Below are 24,382 nucleotides of genomic sequence, written 5' to 3'. Positions count from 1 at the left end.
TGAGGACCTCGTGAACCTGGCTAACACGTCCTCTGAAACTGAGGCAGAGCCTGAAGACTTAGAGGAAGACTCGTCCATATCCTTGGCAGAGGTCACTGAGGTGGTCAAGAAGCTCCCAAGTGGCAAGGCGCCAGGGGTGGATGAGATTCGCCCTGAGATGCTGAAGGCTCTGGACATTGTTGGGCTGACATGGCTTCCAATTATCGGGGTATCACACTGCTCAGCCTCCCTGGGAAAGTTCATTCCAGGGTGCTAGAAACGAGGGTCCGTCCAATCGTCAAACCTCTGATTCAGGAGGAACAATGCGGATTCTGTCCTGGCCGTGGAACAGTGGATCAGCTCTTTACCCTTGCAGGCTTGCTGGGGGGGGTCATGGGAGTTTGCCCATCCAGTCTTCATGTGATTTGTAGACTTGGAAAAGACCTACAACCAGGTCCCCCAGTGAGTACTGTGGAGGGTACTGAGGGAGTATAGGGTACCGGGGCCGTTGGTACGAGCTATCCAGTCCTTGTACGACCAAAGTGAGAGTTGTGTCCGCATACTCGGCACAAAGTCGAATACGTTTCCAGTGGATGTTGGACTCTGCCAGGGCTGCCCCTTGTCTCCGATCCTGTTTGTGATATTCATGGACAGGATCTCAAGGCGCAGCCGTGGTGAGGAGAGTGTCCGGTATGGGGACCTCAGAATTGCGTCTTTGCTTTTTGCGGATGACGTGGTTCTGTTGGCTTCCTCAGCCCGTGACCTCCAGCAGGCATTGGGGCGGTTCGCAGCCGAGTGTGAAGCGGTCAGTATGAGGGTCAGCGCCTCTAAGTCTGAGGCCATGGTTCTCTGCCGGAAAACGGTGGATTGCCCCCTCCGGTTGGGAAGTGAGCTCCTGACCCAAGCGAAGGAGTTTAAGTATCTCGGGGTCTTGTTCACAAGTGATGGGAGAATGAAGCATGAGGTGGACAGACGGCTTGGTGCAGCGTCTGCAGTATTGCGGGCGTTGTACCGGGCTGTTGAAGAGGGAGCTGAGCCACAAGGCGAAGCTCTCGATTTACCGGTCCATCTATGTTCCAACCCTCACCTATGGCCACAAGCTGAGGGACCGAAAGAACGAGATTGAGGATACAAGCGGCTGAAATTAGTTTCCTCCGTAGGGTGGCTGGGCTCAGCCTTAGGGATAGGGTGAGTAGTTTCCATGTAAATTAACTTGGAAATGATCGAGAAATGAACATGATTATGAAACGAACAATTGAATGATGACATGACGCCCAAAAAACTAGATGTTTTCTGATCGACAGCCACAATATGATGCATTTAACTTTCTCAAATATATATTTTAAAAGTGCTCAGATCTCAGGCCTCCTGAAACAGCTACGACATTAGCATCAGTACTTTTACTTTGAACCAGATTATTGTTGTTGTACTTATCTCGACCTGAAAGGAGCGAAAACTAATACAGTTTGCTGATGTTTGAAAACATTATGATCGAACTGCCGTCAGACTTTAGTTTTTTTAATATCTCTTATTTCTCAGAGGTAGTTGTGTCAGTGTTTTGACACTTATTAACCCACACAGGTTCAACTATAAGAGCAAGACGTCACTTAACAATGAGGAACATATTTGCGTTAGAAAGACTTGATTCAGAGTTATTTGGACACTTTTAACACTTGTAGTTTTGAGTTTTGTCACATAAGATTAAACCATATTTATACATGTTTTAAGGACGAATGACTTTTCTCTTGAGGCTCATACTGAACAAAGCAAATTAAGATCATAATTCATGTCCAACAACTTCCTTATTTACTATCAATAAGCAGTAATTAGGAGGTTATTGAGGGAAACTCTTCATAAACGTTCTAGTAGTTGTAGAAAATGATCACGCAGAATAAGGAATTAATAAGTGCTTTATAATGACTAATAAAGAGCCAATATGCAGCTAATAAGCAGTAAGTGGTTAATATGTGTCGCCTGATATCAAGTGATACTGAAAGAATAAGAAAAAGTAAAGACTCATATTGTTCCAAAGCTTTTTCAAGGTGTTTCCCAACGAGGCAATAAAAGCTCACTTACAGAGCTCCACTGAGAGGAGGAGCAGGTCTGAGAGAAGAAAAGCTTCAACGTCACATTTCCAGCAGTAAAACAGGAAGTTTGTCTGAGTGACAGCAGAGCTGCAGTCCAGACGAGTCTCTGTTTCTCTCTGTAGAAAGATTCAACTGAATCCATCAGGTTTTTCTCAACTAACCAGCAGAATCTCTGCAAACACTGGTGAGTACACTGACCTACACAGACTAAATGACCTGACTAATAATCAGGTCCAACATAAGTTAAAACCACAGTCTGACTTTTTTACATTTGTGTCTCCATATAAAGAATATTATGAAATAAAAATGTGTTATTTTTGATAAAAACATGAAAAATGTGTCCAGAAGTACAAAACAGGTTAAAACCAAACCACAGTGACTGAACAAGGTTAAAGTTGGTTAAAGTTATGTTTCTGACTTGTTATTGAAAAATCAGTTTTAACGCTCCAACATGTCAGTTATTGAGTTTGTTACACCACATAATGCAAACATAGAAGACAGTAACTAAATCCAACAGTAGCAGAGAAAAAAGTATCACCTCTCGTCGTGCTAAAAGCTAACTAGCCTAGCTTAGACGCCCTTTGGAGCGTCCAAAGTACAGACGACAGTATCTGACTTCAGCTGACTGTTGTTTTATTGCCTTTAAAGGTATAAAACTGATGTGTAACAACTTATTTAAAAACTTTGATCAGTAGCTTGAACTTTGGACACTTTATCTCAGCCTCACTGTTTCTGTAGTTGCTGTTGTCTGCCTTTATAAAGCAGTACAGCTGATAATATTTACCCTGATATTAACGCAAACCTGAACTCTACTCAGACAGGAAGTTCCACTCAGGGCATATTTTCACCTGAGGTCCGTCAGCAGGAGTTTTGGAGAGAAATAGTTTGAGTGTCCTGCAGTCCAGAGCAGCTTCCATCTCTTCTTCTGCACATTTAAAGTGTGTGATTCTCTGCTCTCTGTATCTTCATCCTCTCCCTCTGTACCTCCTCTTCCTCCTCCTTAATATAATTTATTCAGACTAAATTATTTATTCACATTGACTCAACATGATAGAAACACTTATTAAATGTGACCCTTTGTATTAAACTTATGTAATAGAAATGTACATGTAATTAAAACGCTTAAATTCACTGTTTTATCCAAAGTTTTTATTAACATGCACAGGAAATCATAATAAATGTGTTAAGTTTGATATAAAAATCAGTGACAAGACTTGTCTCACTTATTCAGTGTAATAACATCTTTATTTCTATATTTTAGTACTTTTAATATTTCATTAGGGCCCGAGCAGGGAACCTGCAAGGACCCTATTGTTTTTGTAGTCATTATTTTTCTTTTTTTTTTAGTTTTTCTTCTGCCAAAATGATCGCATTTTTCACTGCCTGAACATACCCCAAAACTCACCAAACTTGGAATATATGTCACACCTGGCGAAAACTGTTGTCGCTATAATCAACGAAAGTGCGTTTAGGCTAATAACTCCCACATACTTTGTCGCACATTCAAAAACCTTATATCCACGCCTACAGTGAATTCTGCTGAATCTCCTGATATAGGCCACGCCCATATCCGCCTACTAGCTCGCGAAATGTCGCAAACCTACTTTTTCGAACTCCTCCCAGGCAATTTCACCAATTTGCACCAAACTTTGCACACATCATCTGTGGACCCTCCTGACAAAAAGTTATTAAAAGAATTTTGATCTGCCGAAGAATACTCAAACTATTAAATAACAACTTCCTGTAGATTAGGGTCAAAACAGGAAGTGTTGCATATCTCCACATTGGTTTGTCCCAATGACATGAAACTCAGGATGCTACTTCCCCATGAGCCCCTAAGGCTCTGTGCAAAATTCTGGCCGATGACCACTAGGTGGTGCTCTTTCAATTGAAGTTATTTATATCTCCACATCGGTTTGTCGGATTAACATGAAACTTGGTACATTCATTGCCAATGCGCTCTTGAGGATAGCTAACGAAGGTCTACCAATCCGCCACTAGGTGGCGCTCTGGTGGCAGTTTCATTTTAGATTTGGCACTGTGCCCACACCATAACACTTATGGATATGAAACTGATTGAGGTGCTATAGACTGGCCCCTGTAACACACACACCAAAAAATACCAGCAGGTGGCGCTATTATCAACACAAAATTGTTTTTGCCTAATAACTCCCACATAATATGGTGCACATTGTTAAACCTTATATCTACGTGTTCCCTGCATTCAGCTGAATTGTGTGATGTAGGCCAGGCCCACTTTCGCAGTAAATTTCCATTTGCAAATTCGGGAATGTCGCAAACCTACTTTTTCGAACTCCTCCCACCCAATTTCTCCGATTTGCACCAAACTTTGCACACAGCATCTGTGGACCCTCCTGACAAAACCTTATTAAAAGAATTGTTATAGTCCAAAGAGCGCCCACAATATAAAACAACAATTTCCTGCACATTGTGGTCAGACAGACAATCTTCCATATCTTGATGAAATACAGTCCCATTAACACTAAAGTTTTTTAATTGCGTTCCATGGCCTGATGACGCTTTATGAAAAATTTGGTGCCAATCGGCCAATAGGGAGCGCTTTTATTGCTAAATGACGAAACAACAGCTTGACTGCCTTGATATTTGATTCCTTAATGGAAGTTGTTGCATGAACAAGCCCCGACAGCAGCATGTAGCGACAGCAGCATGCCGCGACGGCAGCATGCCCCGACGCGCGTGGACTGCGAGGGCCCGTTCATCGCTGCTTGCAGCTTTAATTTTAAAATGTATTTTTAATACTTTGAGTTTTATCTCTCGTTACTCGTGTTATATTATCTTTCTCTATTTAAATCTTGTTTAAATCTACAGTGTGATATTTTTTATTCTAGCAGGAGCGACTGTAACGTACACATTTTCCTCCTCAGGGATCAATGAAGCATTTCTGATTCTGATTTGGAGTCACTGGGTCACATTACATCAACTCTGTTAAAGAAAACTCCGAACAATTTCTTTAAAATGAAACCAAATCAGTTTATTACACGTTAGAAATCAATAAACTTGGGCAAGTGGGAGCTAACTGTCCTCCTGCTGCCAATAAAACAACTGAATTCATCATGATTCTCCTCATAATCCACCAATCATTGTTACATTTTTACTCATTAAAATTTCAAAATAAACGTATTAAAGCTGTTTTTGTTTTCTTTTCATCCTCAGACTGTAAACATGTCTGCTGCCAGCTCTCTGCTGACTGAAGATCAGTTTCTGTGCTCCATCTGTCTGGATGTGTTCACTGATCCAGTCACCATACCATGTGGACACAACTTCTGTAAAACCTGCATCACTCAACACTGGGATAAAAATGACAAGTGTCAGTGTCCCAACTGTAAAGAGGTTTTCTGCAGGAGACCTGAGCTGCGGGTCAACACGTTCATCTCTGAGATGGCTGCTCAGTTCAGACAGTCAGCTCAACAGAAAGCCAGCAGCAGCAGCTCAGAGCAACAAGTTTCCAAACCAGGAGAAGTTCCCTGTGACGTCTGCACTGGAACCAAACTGAAGGCCCTGAAGTCCTGCCTGGTGTGTCTGGCCTCCTACTGTGAGACTCACCTGCAGCCTCACCTGACAGCTAAACAGCTGAAAAGACATCAGCTGATCGATCCTGTGGAGAACCTGGAAGGCAGGATGTGTACGAAGCACGATAAACTGCTGGAGCTGTTCTGTAAGACCGACCAGATGTGTGTCTGCATGCTCTGCACTGTTTTAGACCACAAGACACATGATGTTGTTCCTCTGAAAGAAGAATATGAAGAAAAGAAGGCCGAGCTGGGGAAGACAGACGCTGAAATTCAGCAGATGATCCAGAAGAGACGACTGAAGCTTCAGGAGATGAAGCGCTCAGTGGAGCTCAGTAAGAAAGATGCAGACAGAGAGATAGCAGCTGGTGTTCAGGTCTTCAGCGCTCTGAAGGAGTCTGTTGAGAGAAGCCAGGCCGAGCTCATCGACACCATCAAAGAGAAGCAGAGAGAGACAGAGAAACAGGCTGAAGGCTTCATCAGAGAGCTGGAACAGGAAATCTCTGAGCTGGAGAAGAGAAGCTCTGAGGTGGAGCAGCTCTCACAGTCTGAAGACCACCTCCACCTCCTCCAAAGCTTCCCATCACTGAACGCTGCTCCACCCACCAAGGACTGGACAGGAGTCAGCGTCCGTCCACCTTCATATGAGGGGACTGTGGTGAGAGCTGTGAATCAGCTGGAGGAGACGCTCAGTAAACAGATGAAGAAGGTGGAGCTGAAGTGGGTCCAGCAGTATGCAGTGGATGTGACACTCGATCCTGATACAGCACATCCTGAACTCATCCTGTCTGATGATGGAAAACAAGTATATGATACTGATGTGAAGAAGAAACTCCCAGACAACCCAGAGAGATTTGATACTTGTGTTTATGTCTTAGCAAAGCAGAGTTTCTCTTCAGGAAGATTTTATTATGAGGTTCAAGTTAAAGAGAAGACTGAGTGGGTTTTAGGAGTGGCCAGAGAGTCGATCAACAGGAAGGGAGAAACTGATCCGACTCCTCAGAATGGTTACTGGACGATATGTTGGGCTGATGAAAATGTGTGCGGAGCTCTTACTGACCCTCCAGTAATCTTCTCTCTGAACTGTCAGTGTCTAAGTGTTTTTCTTTGATGTGTCACTTTGATATTTACTACAACACACCAGTTTTACCACATTGATTGATATTATCTAATGTAGCCTCATTTATTCTAATAACTGCATTACCTGCCTTCAACACTGTTAAATCATCAGAAAACAATGTACTCAGATATATGAAACATTTGTGTGTTGAGTTTAACCTTTTTATTGTCTGATCATTGTAAATATAAGAAGAGCTGCATCCTGACAAAATATTTATGAATGAGACAAAAGTAATTTGATTTTGTTTTTCTTTATGAATAAAATAGAAAAATACATTTTATTGTGTCTGATTCATTATTTAGTTTGTTATTGATATCAACAGCTGATGTTTGTAATGACGACCAAATCATGTGATTAAAAACACCATCAGCTGTTCTCAGACTGACTTGAGCTGAGGAGCTCCAATCCTCCATCACACCTGAGACAGCTGGTAGTGTGAGATGATGTCATGTTATTGAAGGTTTGAACAGCTGATATGAACTAAACCAGAGATCTGAGGACGCCCTCTAGTGGAGCTCGTAACAAACTGCAGCCTGTGGCCACATGAGGACCTGCTCTTAATGAAGAACTACAGTCTGATGCTGAAGCAGATCACATGAAGGCAGGAGAACAATGAAATCTAACTGGTTCAAGTACTCTGATGTCACTGATGAGCTTCTCTGTGTGTTTTTAAGCTCAGACTGTAACTTTAAAATAATTGTACTCAGCTTCTTTTAAAGGTGCAGAATCACAGAGAAGCTCTTTAATCTACAGCTGTGGTCCAATCAGAAGGATTCTCCATCTCAGGTCAAAACACGTGTTTGTCTGTCTTCTACTGTAATCTGTGAGAAATCTGTCAGAGAAAAGATCCAACAGTTTGAAAAGCAGCAGGAAAGTGAAGTTTCAGGCTAACTGACCTCTTTTCTCGTGTTGTCTATTGTAGCTGTATGTTTGTTTGGCTGCTGTAAACTTTCACTGTAGAGGAGAGAAGAGAGAAAAAGTAAAAACTCATCTCCTTGCGAAGCTGTCAAGGTGTTTCCCAATGAGTCACTCAAACACTGAGAGGAGGAGCAACACTGACAGTAGAGAAAGCTGCGTCACGTTTCCTGAACCGAAAGTGAAAGTTAGAGTCACAGCAGAGCTGCAGTCCGGACGAGTCTGTTTCTGTGTGAAGACGACTTCAACTGGATCCATCAGAGTTTTCTCAACGACACAGCAGAACCTCTGCAGACCCTGGTGAGTACACTGACCCACACAGACTGAAGGCACTCACTGAATATTTGGTGGAAATGTTGTCGACACCAGAATCTGACTTCTCTCTCATACGGAAGCGTTTTGCTGCCACACAAGACCAAACACACGCTGGATTAAAGCAGCCCAGCACAGCTACTGGCAGTCCTGTCTTAATACATGGAGGATGGGGTGTGAGTGGGAGAAATAATTCATCTTTAATGAGGAACATATCAATAACATGACCTGCAGACATCCTCCTTGTCTCCACCTTAAAGGATAACTACCGTTTTTTACAACCTGGACCTTATTTCTAGCATAAAATATGAGCTTTACTCACCCAGATAACGTTTATCCATATGATGCGAGTGACGGGGCACCGAAGCGCAGCCTCCATGAGCATTATCTGCCGGGAAACTAGTTCATTTCACCGATATGTTGTTACGATACGCTCGTGCTATTCCCCTCTGAGTCCGGGCTCGTCTGTTGTCAACATCCGGGGTCTGTAGGTTGACCTACTACCTCTGACCTGGAAGATGTCGTCTCTGAGCTGCGCGCGCACCCGCGACAGCCGGCTTGTTTACCTGTAGCTGCTACTGCTAGTTTGACCCCGGATGTTGACAACAGACGAGCCCGGACTCAGAGGGGAATAGCACGAGCGTATCATGACAAAATATTGGTGAAATGAACTAGTTTCCCGGCAGATAATGTGTTATATAGAGGCTGTGTGTCGCTGCCCCGTCACTCGCATTATGTGGATAAACCGGCCAAAAAGTGATCGTCTGCCAGAATCTGATTTCCGGCCGCGGGAGCGCACACAGCAGCCCGTTGAGCGGTAGCGTTTAAACGTCTGATTTTCTCTGGATTAAACGGTCATAATATGCAGATACACACAACTGTACGTCCGCAATTATAGCAAAGGTATGTGTCTTAGAAAGTTTATTACGTAATTATCACAACTGTGGCCAAAAGAAGTGGAGTTTGTAGCGAAATCAGGCCTGACAACTACGTGATAGACATGTCTCTATGTGCTTGGTATGTCTGATGCCTGTGTTTAGCCCTGTCTTATGAATTAGACTGTAATGAATGTGATTTATAGGTGTGGATTTTCAATAAAGACATGATCACTTTTGCAATTATCCTCGTGACTCTGCATTATCTTTTATCTGATCATTTGCTTCCCATGTTTGGATGTGTCTTGTACATCTAATATTCTTGTTTATGCCTACTATTTGGAGACTATTTGGAGAGAATACTGAGCCTCTATATAGCAGGTAAAACACGGCGACATCTACTTTAGATCAAGGACACATCTTATTACTGCAAACTACTGAACTACTGAACACAACGTCCTCCATCGTGCTCAATAACAGCACAATGTCACCCTGTCTCAACCCAAACATGAGGAAGAACTTAATCAGATCATGTAAATGAGATGTAATAACAATATAAATGATCATGTTATCATGTGAAACTCTTGCGTGGCAGCAGTACTCTTCTGTACTTTAACATCTGTTACATCGTATAATAATATAATGCATAATGTGTGTCATTTTGGATCACATACGAACATGAACAAGGAGCTGAAAACCAAACCACAGTGACTGAACTCCAGCTGATTCAGGTTGTTTCTTACCTGTCATTAAAAACAAAATCAGTGTCGATCCTCCGTCAACACAGTCGTTGAGTTCTTTGTAACACTGTTCACACAGAAGGCAGAAGCTAAGCTCATCCTGCTAGAAGCTAACTCGCTTAGCTTAGACACCATTGTGAGTGTCCAGTGCACAGACGAGAGCATCTGGTTTCAGGTGACTTTGCTTTATTGCCCATAAACGCATAAAATTGATGTTTTACAACGTTTTTAACTGCTACAAACTTTGTTAAGCAGCCTTGAACTTCACACTTTATCTCTGCCTCAGTGTTTCTGTGGTTACTGCTGTCTGCCTTTGTAATGCAGTACAGCTGATCATATTTACTGTTTCAGCTACTGATAATAACACAAACCTGAGCTCTACACTCAGACAGGAAGTTCCTCTCAGGGTACTTTTTTCTGTCGTAGGGGCTGTGGAAAGAAATAGTTTGAGTCTCCTGAAGTTCAGAACAGCAGCTTCAATCTCTTCTTCTTCACATTTAATGTCTGATTCTCTGCTCTCTGTATCTTCATCCTCTCTTTCTGTTCCTCCTCTTCGTCCGAGCTGACTCTCTGACACTAAAGCTGTCTGGACACAGCAGGTAGAATAGAGTATATCACGTTCAAACATAATAAATGTGTGAATTTAAATATTATTGATTGTGTATAACTTTGATGAAGTTCCATTGATATTAACGTCCACCTCAACATCTCCAGCTCCTCCTGCTTCTCTCTCTCCTACATAGTTTGTGTGTCCTTAACTTTTCTTATTAAATCTCTTTTTCATGTCTGAGCCTCCTTCACTCGCAGCACAGTCCAGTACCTGACTGTGTAACGAGCTGTCTTAGTTAATCAATGAATATGTGATGATTCTGACAAAGTTCATCAACGAGCACAGCTCATATTAGAGTTGTGTCATTTTCTCTGCATTCTGGCCCTCGGTTAGGTGTAATATATTTTACAATAAGCATAGTTTGAATGTATTAAACAATCACAAAATGTAATTTGTTTTTTCTCACTTGTCATCCTCAGACTGTCAACATGTCTGCTGCCAGCTGTCTGCTGACTGAAGATCAGTTTCTGTGCTCCATCTGTCTGGATGTGTTCACTGATCCAGTCCCCATACCATGTGGACACAACTTCTGTAAAACCTGCATCACTCAACACTGGGATAAAAATGTCCTGTGTCAGTGTCCCAACTGTAAAGAGGTTTTCAACACCAGACCTGAGCTGAAGGTCAACACGTTCATCTCTGAGATGGCTGCTCAGTTCAGACAGTCAGCTCAACAGAAAGCCAGCAGCAGCAGCTCAGAGCAACAAGTTTCCAAACCAGGAGAAGTTCCCTGTGACGACTGCACTGGAACCAAACTGAAGGCCCTGAAGTCCTGCCTGGTGTGTCTGGCCTCCTACTGTGAGACTCACCTGGAGCCTCATCTGACAAAGTCAGGCCTGAAAAGACATCAGCTGATCGACCCTGTGGAGAACCTGGAAGACAGGATGTGTACGAAGCACGATAAACTGCTGGAGCTGTTCTGTAAGACCGACCAGATGTGTGTCTGCATGCTCTGCACTGTTTTAGACCACAAGACACATGAGTTTGTTCCTCTGAAAGAAGAATATGAAGGAAAGAAGGCCGAGCTGGGGAAGACAGACGCTGAAATTCAGCAGATGATCCAGAAGAGACGACTGAAGATTCAGGAGATGAAGCGCTCAGTGGAGCTCAGTAAGAAAGATGCAGACAGAGAGATAGCAGCTGGTGTTCAGGTCTTCACCGCTCTGAAGGAGTCTGTTGAGAGAAGCCAGGCCGAGCTCATCGACACCATCAAAGAGAAGCAGAGAGAGACAGAGAAACAGGCTGAAGGCTTCATCAGAGAGCTGGAACAGGAAATCTCTGAGCTGGAGAAGAGAAGCTCTGAGGTGAAGCAGCTCTCACAGTCTGAAGACCACCTCCACCTCCTCCAAAGCTTCCCATCACTGAACGCTGCTCCACCCACCAAGGACTGGACAGGAGTCAGCGTCCGTCCACCTTCATATGAGGGGACTGTGGTGAGAGCTGTGAATCAGCTGGAGGAGACGCTCAGTAAACAGATGAAGAAGCTGCTTGAGGCTGAGCTGAAGAGGGTCCAGCAGTATGCAGTGGATATGACACTCGATCCTGATACAGCACATCCTGATCTCATCCTGTCTGATGATGGAAAACAAGTATATGATAGTGATGTAAAGAAGAATCTCCCAGACAACCCAGAGAGATTTGATGAATGTCCCTGTGTCTTATCAAAGCAGAGTTTCTCTTCAGGAAGATTTTATTATGAGGTTCAAGTTAAAGAGAAGACTGACTGGGATTTAGGAGTGGCCAGAGAGTCGATCAACAGGAAGGGAGAAATCACACTGTCTCCTCAGGATGGTTACTGGACGATATGGCTGAGGAATAAAAATGAGTACGAAGCTCTTACTGACCCTCCAGTCTTGCTCTCTCTGAAGTGTCGGCCTGAGAAGGTGGGGGTGTTTGTGGATTATGAGGAGGGTCTGGTCTCCTTTTATGACGTTGATGCTGCAGCTCTTATCTACTCCTTTACTGGCTGCTGCTTCACTCAGAAACTCTACCCACTCTTCAATCCATGTTTTAATGATGGTGGTAAAAACTCTGCCCCTCTGATCATCTCTCCTGTCAATCACACTGAGTAGAACAAACATTTGATTTTCTACAGAAAGATTCACATCATTTAATGTAATACATGTATATTTATTGGTGATGTATGATGTATACATTGTTGTTTTTCAGATTCTGATCAATGTGTTTTTATCATTTTAACAGTAAATGTTTTTCGTTGATGTGTCACATTGATATTTACTACAACACACCAGTTTTACCACATTGATTGATATTATCTCATGTAGTCTCATTTATTCTAATAACTGCATTACCTGCCTTCAACACTGTTAAATCATCAGAAAACAATGTACTCAGATATATGAAGCATTTGTGTGTTGAGTTTAACCTTTTTATTGTCTGATCATTGTAAATATAAGAAGAGCTGCATCCTGACAAAACTTTTATGAATGAGACAAAAGTCATTTGATTTCGTTTTTCTTTATGAATAAAATAGAAAAAAACATTTTATTGTGTCTGATTCATTATTTAGTTTGTTATTGATATCAACAGCTGATGTTTCTAATGACGACCAAATCATGTGATTAAAAACACCATCAGCTGTTCTCAGACTGACTTGAGCTGAGGAGCTTCAATCCTCCATCACACCTGAGACAGCTGGTAGTCTGAGATGATGTCATGTTATTGAAGGTTTGAACAGCTGATATGAACTAAACCAGAGATCTGAGGACGCCCTCTAGTGGAGCCACCACCACGACAAAAACCCTCAGTCTCTTGTTATAAGGAGAAAAGTTATAAAATATTCTTCATGTTATTTGAAATATTTGCTTGTTATTACTGGATACAAATGATTCTGGTTATTAAAAAGATTTCACTTTATATCACAGAACTCGTTATTTTCATAAAATAACTTATTCAATCAATCTTTTCTGGTTATCACATGATAAAGTGGCAGGTTGTTATAATACAAAACTTCTCCATCGCCTCCAGCAAACGTTTTCCTCTTTCACACACTCACAAGGTCTGTCAATAATTTGTTATTATAAAATATTGATGAAGGTTTTTGAACACAGAGCGGTGCAGCTGTCCAGATGCCTAAGGTGAGAGTTCAAGTCCAGTTCAGGATCTTGAGGACGTTCCTCTCCCTCTGTTAAATATCTCAGTGGAACTAAATCTTTCTGTTTTTGGATCCTATATAATGTAACATGACGTCTCTGAGGAAACCAGGGGACAAATGTACTCGATTTTCGAAAGAAGAAGGATCAAATGAAATAAGTCGACATTACAGACGAGACATCCACTTGTCTCCTGCTGCAGACCATCCTGTCTGATGACAACAACCTCAACCAGTCAGTGACTCAAACACATAACAGCTTCTTATAAGAAGAACAAAACCTGCAGCAGGTGGTCGACTCTTCTCTGATTCATCTGTTTTAGAAACCAAACACCTGCATGATGTGTGAATCAGAGAGAATGAGCCTGAACAGAAGATGTACTGAGTGTTATGTCGAGTCATCTGATGTCAGATAATGCAAAGTGTATGAGGTCATTTAATGTAATGTAAAGCTGTTGTTGTGTTTGAGAAGGTGAAATGAACACAAATGTTAGTAGAGATTAAATGACAGCTGAGGTCGCCCTCTGGTGGAGATTTTAACAAACTGCAGCCTGACGCTCTTCTGCTCCGTCTGCACTTCAGGATTTTCAAAATAAAGCGAGGAAATAAAAGTGACAATTATAAATCCCTGTGTTTTTTCAGACAGACTACTGAACTTTGAGTGGTGTCTCCTTCTTTCTCTAACTGAGGAGATGTTTCTAAAAAACACTATTTTAATTTGACTTTGTAAAACTTCCTAAAACTGTAAACTTCCACTGCTGAGAAAAGACCAAGAAACAAAAAAGTAAAAACTTGTTCCAAAACTTTGTCAACAAGTTTCACAGTGAGTCACTCAAACTGACAGAGCTGCACTGAGAGGAGGAGCAGCTGAGAGAGAAAACACACAAGTCACATGTCCTGAAATGAAAGTGAAAGTTTGAGTGACAGCAGAGCTGCAGTCCAGACGAGTCTCTGTGTTTCTCTCTGAAGAAAACTTTGTCAACACAACAGCAGAGTCTCTGACAAACACTGGTGAGTACACGGACAATTTCAACATGTACATTTAGTCAGAACTACAAAACAGGTCAAAGTCAAACCACAGTGACTGAACCCTGGATACAGTTAGATAGGATACAGTCACAGCTAGCTTTAGCTTAAGCTGATTTACCCACTTTGACTGATCTGTCTCCTGACATTAAAACATTGTGCTTGATACCTGATATTAATTGAGTTTGTTATAACACACACCTTTACTGTAAAGCACAGCAGCTCAATCCAACCATAACAAACACAAACATGGATAAACTAGTCTGCTAAAGGCTAACTAGCCTAGCTCAGAGCACAGAGTCTGATGTTATCTGACAGTGTGTTTTATTGTGTATAAAAAGGTAAGAAATGGCTGTTTTACAAGTTATATAGCCGTTAAACACATAAGTAAGAAGCCTCGAACTTATAACCCTGTCCTTTCAGCTTCACTGTATCTGCTCTGTGTCTTTGTAAACAAAAGCTGAGCTCTACTCAGACAGGAAATTCCACTCAGAGGTGTATCCAGCTCATTTTGACTCCTTATATTACAGGAGAAATGCTTTATGAAACACTTAATCAAGAGATATCTAATTACAGTTTCCTTTTTCTCACTTTTCATCCTCAGACTGTAAACATGTCATGCTGTCTGCTGACTGAAGATCAGTTTCTGTGCTCCATCTGTCTGGATGTGATCACTGATCCAGTCACCACACCATGTGGACACAACTTCTGTAAAAGCTGCATCACTATACACTGGGATAAAAATGACAAGTGTCAGTGTCCCAACTGTAAACAGATTTTCAACACCAGACCTGAGCTGCTGGTCAACACGTTCATCTCTGAGATGGCTGCTCAGTTCAGACAGTCAGCTCAACAGAAAGCCAGCAGCAGCAGCTCAGAGCAACAAGTGTCCAAACCAGGAGAAGTTCCCTGTGACGACTGCACTGGAACCAAACTGAAGGCCCTGAAGTCCTGCCTGGTGTGTCTGGCCTCCTACTGTGAGACTCACCTGGAGCCTCATCTGACAAAGTCAGGCCTGAAAAGACATCAGCTGATCGACCCTGTGGAGAACCTGGAAGACAGGATGTGTACGAAGCACGATAAACTGCTGGAGCTGTTCTGTAAGACCGACCAGATGTGTGTCTGCATGCTCTGCACTGTTTTAGACCACAAGACACATGATGTTGTTCCTCTGAAAGAAGAATATGAAGGAAAGAAGGCCGAGCTGGGGAAGACAGACGCTGAAATTCAGCAGATGATCCAGAAGAGACGACTGAAGCTTCAGGAGATGAAGCGCTCAGTGGAGCTCAGTAAGAAAGATGCAGACAGAGAGATAGCAGCTGGTGTTCAGGTCTTCACCGCTCTGAAGGAGTCTGTTGAGAGAAGCCAGGCCGAGCTCATCGACACCATCAAAGAGAAGCAGAGAGAGACAGAGAAACAGGCTGAAGGCTTCATCAGAGAGCTGGAACAGGAAATCTCTGAGCTGGAGAAGAGAAGCTCTGAGGTGGAGCAGCTCTCACAGTCTGAAGACCACCTCCACCTCCTCCAAAGCTCCCCATCACTGAACGCTGCTCCACCCACCAAGGACTGGACAGAAGTCAGCATCCGTCCACCTTCATTTGAGGGGACTGTGGTGAGAGCTGTGAATCAGCTGGAGGAGACGCTCAGTAAACAGATGAAGAAGCTGCTTGAGGTCCAGCTGAAGAGGGTCCAGCAGTATGCAGTGGATGTGACACTCGATCCTGATACAGCACATCCTGATCTCATCCTGTCTGATGATGGAAAACAAGTTAACTGTGGTGATGTGAAGAAGAATCTCCCAGACAACCCAGAGAGATTTGATCATTGTGTTGATGTCTTAGCAAAGCAGAGTTTCTCTTCAGGAAGATTTTATTATGAGGTTCAAGTTAAAGAGAAGACTAAGTGGGATTTAGGAGTGGCCAGAGAGTCGATCAAGAGGAAGGGAGACATCACACCGACTCCTCAGAATGGTTACTGGACGATATGTTTGAGGAATAAAAATGAGTACTATGCTCTTGCTGACCCTTCAGTCCGTCTCTCTCTGAAGTGTCAGCCTGAGAAGGTGGGGGTGTTTGTGGATTATGAGGAGGGTCTGGTCTCCTTTTATGACGTTGATGCTGCAGCTCTTATCTACTCCTTTACTGGCTGCTGCTTCACTCAGAAACTCTACCCACTCTTCAGTCCATGTCTTAATGATGGTGGTAAAAACTCTGCCCCTCTGATCATCTCTCCCTTCAGTCACACTGATGTCTTGAACACACAAGACTACTATCTAAGCCATCAGATCGTTGTGTTCCACAGTGGTTTATTTCCCCGTGCTTAGTGACTGGTGGATGTAACCGTTTGCAACTAGTGAACGTGACCTCCCATGACAGTTAACAACGGTCATAAGCACGAGTAGGCATTAATAAAATGGAAGCTGCTGAAATGGATACTATCACACCCTCTGTCTGTAAGTTTATAACATGCAGCTTTCCAGGGATATTTAATGTGTCCTTAATCACATATTTGATGTTGCATATGACGTTGTTGACTCTGAGGTTGGGTGGTAACGCATTTCTTGATATAGTAAATGTAGTAATTTTGCCGAAATCCTTTCAGAAATGCGTTAATATTACGTTGCTCTGTTAAAAGTCAGCTCCTGGATCGATGGTAAACAGTTCACACATGGCGATCGTCCCAAACGGGAGTGCACCGGGAATATTTGGCCTAAAATCCTGTCGTGTGAACTTTCTATAGAAAGATTAAATGTTGATCTTTATTGCTGTTTGTTCAAACTCAAACCTTTTCACTGTCTGATCATTGTATATATAAGAAGTGCATCCTAGGCTATAACTTGGGCTCTAGGATTTTTATTGGGGTGGCTTCGTGGTGGCAACGGGATGTCTCAAAGTGGCAAAAATAGGCCTATAATTTTATGCATGGCACACAGAATTTTATATGTGATAAGTATTTTAATGGGCAAAGACATAAATCAATATATACATACACATAACTGTTGATGGTCAGTCTCCTATTTTGCAGAACCTTTACAGACAGGTAGGATAATATTAACAATGAAAAACAAGTAGGACCTTTATCTGAGCTCATAAATAAAATGTAAAGGCCATTAAGTAGTCAACTGCTCGAAGCAAACATTATGGAAACCCTGGGTTCAATCAAAATAACTTAAAATGACTCGCCTGAATTACAAAGTAAAGAATACTGTATGTTATTGGGTATACTGATATAATAAGACAATTAATCTGGATTAACAATAAAAAGTAGGAGTGGGAGTGGAGTGATCTTTGTGTGTATACGTAAGAAGTGTTTCATACTATTATTGAGCAGTTCATGTAGAAGACAAAAGCTTTCTTCTTTCTAGCTTTTCTCTCTTTTTCATTTTTAAATAAACAAAAGCAAAATGTTTTTTTTTTAAGTTGTATTGTGTCTGATTAATTTATTTTGTTCTTCATTAATAATTTAAGATGGAAAAACAACAGCTGATGTTTGTAATGACGACCAAATCCTGTGATAAAAAACACCATCTGTTCTCAGACTGACTTGAGTTGACGAGCTCCAACACTCCTGAGAAAGTTAAATACCAATATAAAACAGGAGGTTGATTTAAAATTCACTAAACTTCAACTTCAAAAACACTGATGAAAAAGTAAAGAATTAAGAACTTACAATTGATCCTGCAATTGACTGATATTTATTTAGTGTGGGTGCAAAAGTGCAGAGTGCAAAACCACAAAACAAACAAAAAGATGTCACACTGGCCAGTGAAGTCAGCCGTCAAATCACCAAACCAAAGTCAGTTTTCAAGCTCTCTAGTTTGAGCCATGTTAGCTCTATGAACGGCAGCGTCGGTCTGTTGGTCCACCACTTTGGTCAAGACTGAAATATCTTAAAAACCAAGCTGTGAAGTAAGTACAGCAGTAAACAAATAAGCAGATAGTGTTCATGTGAGCCCTAAGTGTATCTGCATTATCTTTAAATCAAATCCTCCCAGCTTAGATAGAGACCCAGAGTCCAGCCTTCAGGTTCCAGCAGCAGTAGGTTTGTGGAAGAAGTTGTGGATTTGCTGAGCTGCAGCTTGACCCACGATGGGCTCCAGCTCAGAGGGGGCGGCGTTGCAGAGCTGCTGGATGCTGGAGAAGTGCTGAAGCAGGGCCAGAGCTTTGACCCTGCCGACCCCAGGCACCTGCTGGACCAGAGCCAGAACCAGCGGGTCCAGCAGCTGAATTGAACTCCTCCTCCTGAAGGGGTTCTCCCTGCCCTCCCCGTTAACCTGGAGACAATGAGAGCAGGTTGGAGAATCAGCATCAGACAACAAAGTGTACTGCAGTGTGGTGTGTTTGACTCTCTCTGTGTGACTCGGGTCACATCATGACCGGGTTATCACTGTTATCTCTCCACCTGCAGGCTGTGACTTTTAAACACACAATATGTAATCACTGCCACAAGAAGTCGTTTGCCAAGTGTTGTGTGAGGAGGGCCGGGCTCAGAGCCTGCCAGCTCTGGAAGATGAGTCGGGTGCACATCAGATTCTGCTCTGAACTGAGCTTGAGGGGAAATGTACTTTACATCATGAATGTAACGTTACAGAGAGGAGACAGAACCAGAGTCTGGTGCGTACTGAGTTGAGAGACACCCTCGGTGCTGTTGCTTGTTATCTTATGGCTGAAAAGAAAAGAAATCTGTCTGTTTGCCTCAACTCAAGATTGTGTTGAAAATCAAGCATTTTTCAACAGTTATATTCTCATTTCATCATATTTCTCACCTATAAAACGGTTAAAATTAAGCATTTTCCAAACTGTGAAGACTATGAAGCCTAGAAATATCAAACACAAAACACTGCATTAGCAAAGAGGAACAGAGGACACTGACTGAAACACAGATATTCTACAAATGCCTACAAAGAACTTGAATCAACACATTTGATACTGTCAACAAATCAAACTGGTATTGATCGCAGGTTTATTGTTTTGTCCTGCCTACTTACAATCTGCGTGATGAGCTGTGAGGCCTCAGTCTGTCCGCTGACTGGCAGAAGAGTCAGGCCGAGGTCGAACACCACAAACTTCTGCACAGCACTGAAGTACTGCTCGCTGAGTCTGGTGTTCTCCACCAGCACCAGCTCCTGGAAACTACTGTTGCTCTGTAAATCAGGACGGACACGGTTCATATCAGACACAGAAAGACATACATCAAAACTGCTTCATCAGTCATTTCTTTCACCAAACTCACATTTCTGTAGCGGACCAGTTTCCTCTTGTAGCTGCTTCCTGCTATGATGTCGCACTCGGACACGTACAGGATGCAGCTTTTGTTGGGCAGGTGGAAATCTGCCACACCGAGCTCACTCTCAAAGAGGATTTTCACACCTCCACCTGCAGCAGAAGGAGAACTCGTTTACGACGAGAGCATTTTGTTCACACAGACTGTAAAATGACTAATCTCAAGATTAAGATGCAGACAGGAAAGTGCCAAGTTTCAATCCGATGTGACCGAAGATAAAGACAACACATACTCGAGGCCACAGAAGGCAAACACTCAATAAAGTACATGGTGCAGCCAAAGAAGTGGAGGCATTACATTTAACTTTAAAGGACACGTTCACCCAAAAATGAAAATTCAGACATTATCTAATCACCCACATGTTGATGAGGAATCTGGAGAAGTCCTCAAAACATTTCTCAGGCTTCAGAGACTTTGCTCACGCTGCAGGAGCTTTTATTTAGCCATTTTATTTTTTATTTTGTTGTATTTTATGTTTCTGAAAATGCTGCATGCTGTTTTACTGTGAAGCTCCAGGAATGTTTTGTGGACTAGTTGAACTAAATTTTTAATATTTTCTACAACCTCGGCTTAATCTGCCCAACTAACAATACATTACGTAATATCATAATTATTTATAGTTATGTCACAAACCAGAAAAGACAGAAAAACAAAGACACGATATCACAGAGGAGTAAAAGACAAAGAGCAGCAGGGGAGTGAATTTGAGGTATGTGTGGTTGGTGGCTGTTTCACACAGAACTCCACTCAGAAATCTTATCAAACACTACTCTGATGATAATAAGACATTAATATTGAATGTAAACTTTAGATTAAAGAGAGTCTCCTGACACTTTAGGGTACACCTTTACAATCGGCATTGATAACATCTACTAAACAGCGCTTATTTCTGTAATATAACACATTTCCAACTATATGTCCTGCCAACAGCAGCGGTGAGCAGCGTGAGATGATGGCAGAAGTTGTCATGTCATTACATCACTGAGCAAATCTTCAGAAAGACAAGTGACCCGAATTAAACCCAGAACGGTTCTGAAGGGGAAAACGTGTGCATTCATATTTCACAGCGCTTCTTTATGTGTTCTTTAGAGAAACAAACGTACATACCGACATTTCTGAATTGGCACACGCTTGTTGCCTCTCCATACAAAAACATGACCCACACAGACAGCAAACGCTACAAGCTGAAAGGCTGATATTTAAGAGTTTTAACAAAATTACTGAATCACCTTTTAAACTTTGAATAAGAGACGAGTTTCTCCACTTCTCGCTGGTAATAACATGTCCGTAAGGAGGAACCGCATTCAGCACAGCAGAGGCTTTAGTCTCCATGTAGCTCAACCGCGTTTCACCGTCTTCATGTGGTTAAAGACGGATGTATTAGACCCTCCACAGACGGTTAAAGCTTATAGAAAAAGATATTAATGCAACAACCGAGTTCAAAACACTGATGTTAGCTAACAGATTAGCTGTGTTTGTTTTGTTGCCTCCAAAAGTCTGAATTTCTTCCTCGTCCTCAGTTCACTGGTGTCTGCGAGGAGCAGGTGTCTCTTTGTCGCCCCCTGGAGGATCAGAGGGAACACACACCCCCCACAGTCACACCAGTCTCATACATTTAATAAAAAACTCAACTAAACGCAAAGATAACACCCACATTTACTACGATAATTACTTCAAAATGTATATGGAAAAATATTTACTAGTATTTAATAGCAATATTTGGTGTTTTCCAACAAGCAGTTCATAAATAGATGGTTATTTCTTCCATACACTAAGTTCGTGCTGTTCAAACTGCTCCCTGACGTCATCACAACAGGTATGTCCTGTGATTTTCAGGCCAGCTAGTCAGTAGATGTGTCCAATATAGCAGGGGGGACGCTTCGTGACAGCTTAAAATGTGTTTAAAACGAAAGGAAGCACACACCACGTCTGTCAAATTCACACTGCTCATTATGAACGTATCTACAGCATTAATTAACTTTTTATGGTTCTGTTTGATCTTGATTAAATAGCCTAAAGAAAATGTCTGCAGTTACTTTAAGCAATATACATCTTTACGTTATTAACCTTAACCAAAACCACAACCTTTTCCTACCATTAACTTAGGATGTGAACTCTGTGTGCCCACCACCCATCCCGACCTCTCCAAAAATGAGTAGGCTAGTATAAAAATATAGGTGTTGCACCATTTACAGTTTAATAGTATGCATAACCACGGTTTTAATGGTTACACTTATTCTGATTTATCATAGCCTACATGCAATATTCAGTTTTGTCTTTATTTGTATTGCTTGTTTTTATTTTTTATTCTTATCTTTTATTATTTTAACTATTTATTTCATTGCAATCCGCTGCATTAGTCTCAAAACCCGCTTTTGTTTTCTTAATATCCAGTGTTTTTTCTTTTTCAATCACTGGTAAAGCACTTTGAATTGCACTTTTATTTGTATATGTTTATTATATATTTTAAGGTTAGCTTGGTGATCCCTTAGCTTTTCATATAGCACCATTATCCAGCAAAACTAGTGGGGTTCCTGTTAGCATTAGCTTTAATGTGTATCTATTGCCAATTAGCAAACGTCAGCTTGCTAACATGCTAAATTCTGATAGTGAACCTAGTTTAGCATTTTAGCATTGTTATGGTGACCATATTAACATGTTTACATTAGCATCATAGAGCCACTAAGATGGTTAAAGTTGCATTTATAGATATGTATTTCAGACCAGAAGCAAACATTAGCTCAGTGACATGGGGCCGAACACTGAGACATTCACACTTCAGTGAAGTTAGTTTTAAGTTGGATATTCGACAGACATTCAAGAAGCCGCTCCAACATTTCAAGTGCACCCGTATTGCAGACTTTACAGTAAACACATGGCGAAGACGGCTACAGCGTGTACCGACTTCCTGTTTTCAAAATAAAAATGTGGGATATTTAAAGCAGAGATACTGTGTTCAAAGCTATTGAGCTAAATGATAATATTTACATATAGCCTAAAAATTATGAACAGATGTAAAATGTAAAAACAAGAGGTGTATCTCATGCAGCCAGTGTAGTTACATGATCCCAACATGATTTTGAGTCAATTGGTCACATGACCTGGAAGCTATTGAGCTAAAATACTAATATTTACATATAAAAAATAAATAAAAAAATAAAAATTAATAAAAAATATTTAGAGACGCAAAACGTAAAAACAAGAGGCATATCTCGTGCAGCCAGTGTAGTTACATGATCCCAACATGATTTTGAGTCAATTGATTACATGACCTGGAAGCTATTGAGCTGACATGCTAATATTTACATGTAAAAATTAATAAAAAATAATAAAAAATATGAACAGATGTAAAATGTAAAAACAAGAGGCGTATCTCATGCAGCCAGTGTAGTTACATGATCCCAACATGATTTTGAGTCAATTGGTCACATGACCTGGAAGCTATTGAGCTAAAATGCTAATATTTACATATAAAAATTAATAAAAAATATTTAGAGATGTAAAACGTAAAAACAAGAGGCGTATCTCATGCAGCCAGTGTAACTACATGATCCCAACATCATTTTGAGTCAATTGATCACATGACCTGGAAGCTATTGAGCTAAAATGCTAATATTTACATTAAAAAAATAATAAAAATAAATAAAAAATATTTAAAGATGTAAAACGTAAAAACAAGAGGTGTATCTCATGCAGCCAGTGTAGTTACATGATCGCAACATGATTTTGAGTCAATTGATCACATGACCCGGGAGCTATTGCGCTAACATGCTAATATTTTCATATAAAAATCAATAAAAATTAATAAAAAATATGAACAGATGTAAAATGTAAAAACAAGAGGTGTATCTCATGCAGCCAGTGTAGTTACATGATCCCAACATCATTTTGAGTCAGTTGATCACATGACCTGGAAGCTATTGAGCTAAAATGCTAATATTTACATATAAAAATTAATAAAAAATATTTAGAGATGTAAAACGTAAAAACAAGAGGTGTATCTCATGCAGCCAGTGTAGTTACATGGTCCCAAACTGATTTTTAGTCAATTGATCACATGACCTGGAAGCTATTTTTAGCATTTTAGCTCAATAGCTTCCAGGTCATGTGATCAATTAACCCAAAATCATGTTTGGATCATGTAACTACACTGGCTGCATGAGATACACCTCTTGTTTTTACATTTTACATCTGTTCATAATTTTTAGGCTATATGTAAATATTAGCCTTCTGCTCAATAGCTTTAAACACAGTATCTCTGCTTTAAATATCCCACATTTTTATTTTGAAAACAGGAAGTCGGTACACGCTGTAGCCGTCTTCGCCGTGTGTTTACTGTAAAGTCTGTAATACGGGTGCACTTGAAATGTTGTCTGTCGAATATCCAACTTAAAACTAACTTCACTGAAGTGACATTCGCCTGGTAACCTAGCTTTAGCTTTAGCTTTAGTCTGCCCTGACGGGGTTTAATGGCGTAGTTTAAACCGGAAATGACAGAGAGCTCAATAACTTTACAGTTATATATATAAGTGTCTGTCACTCCCATGTTAGCTGAGCAGGTTATTAGATAAATAACTTTGAAGAGAATAAAGATTAATACAACACCTTCCTCGGAGGTGACGTGAAGCTAGGTGGCGGCTCCACAGCGACCTCTAACGGTCACGATCAGAATGACGTAAGTCCGGTCTTTCCCACCGAGTCACCTGCTGCGCCCGCTCAAGAGCTCGAGAGCAGGGACGTTTTCCGTATTAAACCCGATGGAAACCAAACAG

At 41.3% G+C, this 24,382-nt stretch overlaps 4 protein-coding genes across 5 annotated transcripts in view; 2 read left to right on the top strand and 2 right to left on the bottom strand.

Annotated features, from left to right (window-relative positions):
* The window catches only part of iqub (IQ motif and ubiquitin domain containing), a 270,442-nt gene that overhangs the window by 127,854 nt on the left and 118,206 nt on the right, over positions 1–24,382 (bottom strand). The gene's annotated exons all lie outside the window — the stretch shown is intronic.
* Positions 2,194–12,261, top strand: LOC311263194 (uncharacterized protein; the record flags this gene model as incomplete). Its single annotated transcript, XM_084363115.1, has 4 exons — positions 2,194–2,250; positions 5,262–6,683; positions 7,845–7,952; positions 10,609–12,261. The coding sequence occupies exons 2-4, from the start codon at positions 5,271–5,273 to the stop codon at positions 12,259–12,261; spliced, it is 3,174 nt and encodes a 1,057-aa protein (XP_084219241.1). The 5' UTR covers positions 2,194–2,250; positions 5,262–5,270.
* On the top strand, positions 15,094–17,182 carry LOC311263517 (zinc finger protein RFP-like). The gene has a single exon (XM_084363623.1). The coding sequence runs from the start codon at positions 15,151–15,153 to the stop codon at positions 16,648–16,650; it is 1,500 nt and encodes a 499-aa protein (XP_084219749.1). The 5' UTR covers positions 15,094–15,150; the 3' UTR covers positions 16,651–17,182.
* On the bottom strand, positions 17,999–24,294 carry faap24 (FA core complex associated protein 24). Of its 2 annotated transcripts, none has more exons than XM_084363624.1 (6): positions 24,216–24,294; positions 21,045–21,172; positions 20,840–20,965; positions 19,560–19,702; positions 19,315–19,470; positions 17,999–18,600 (listed from the first exon to the last, which is right to left on the bottom strand). In XM_084363624.1, exons 3-6 carry the CDS (start codon positions 20,940–20,942, stop codon positions 18,349–18,351), a joined length of 654 nt encoding a protein of 217 aa, XP_084219750.1. In that variant the 5' UTR covers positions 20,943–20,965; positions 21,045–21,172; positions 24,216–24,294; the 3' UTR covers positions 17,999–18,348. The 2 variants fall into 2 exon arrangements, with proteins under 2 accessions (XP_084219750.1, XP_084219751.1); XM_084363625.1 differs by having other exon boundaries at positions 21,073–21,172.

Source organism: Pagrus pagrus (genome assembly GCF_965226575.1).
Source record: "Pagrus pagrus genome assembly, chromosome: 10".
Lineage (NCBI taxonomy): Eukaryota > Metazoa > Chordata > Actinopteri > Spariformes > Sparidae > Pagrus > Pagrus pagrus.
Note: the sequence above shows the minus strand (reverse complement) of the source record. Positions and strands in the feature narration are given on the sequence as shown.

Coding starts and splice junctions, on each gene's coding strand:
- LOC311263517 (XM_084363623.1), top strand. CDS start 15,151: ATGGCTGCTCAGTTCAGACAGTCAGCTCAACAGAAAGCCAGCAGCAGC.
- faap24 (XM_084363624.1), bottom strand. CDS start 20,942: ATGGAGACTAAAGCCTCTGCTGTGCTGAATGCGGTTCCTCCTTACGGA. Junction 19,471..19,559: donor AACTGGTCCGCTACAGAAAT/GTGAGTTTGGTG, acceptor CCTGATTTACAG/AGCAACAGTAGTTTCCAGGA. Junction 18,601..19,314: donor CACAGCTCATCACGCAGATT/GTAAGTAGGCAG, acceptor CATTGTCTCCAG/GTTAACGGGGAGGGCAGGGA.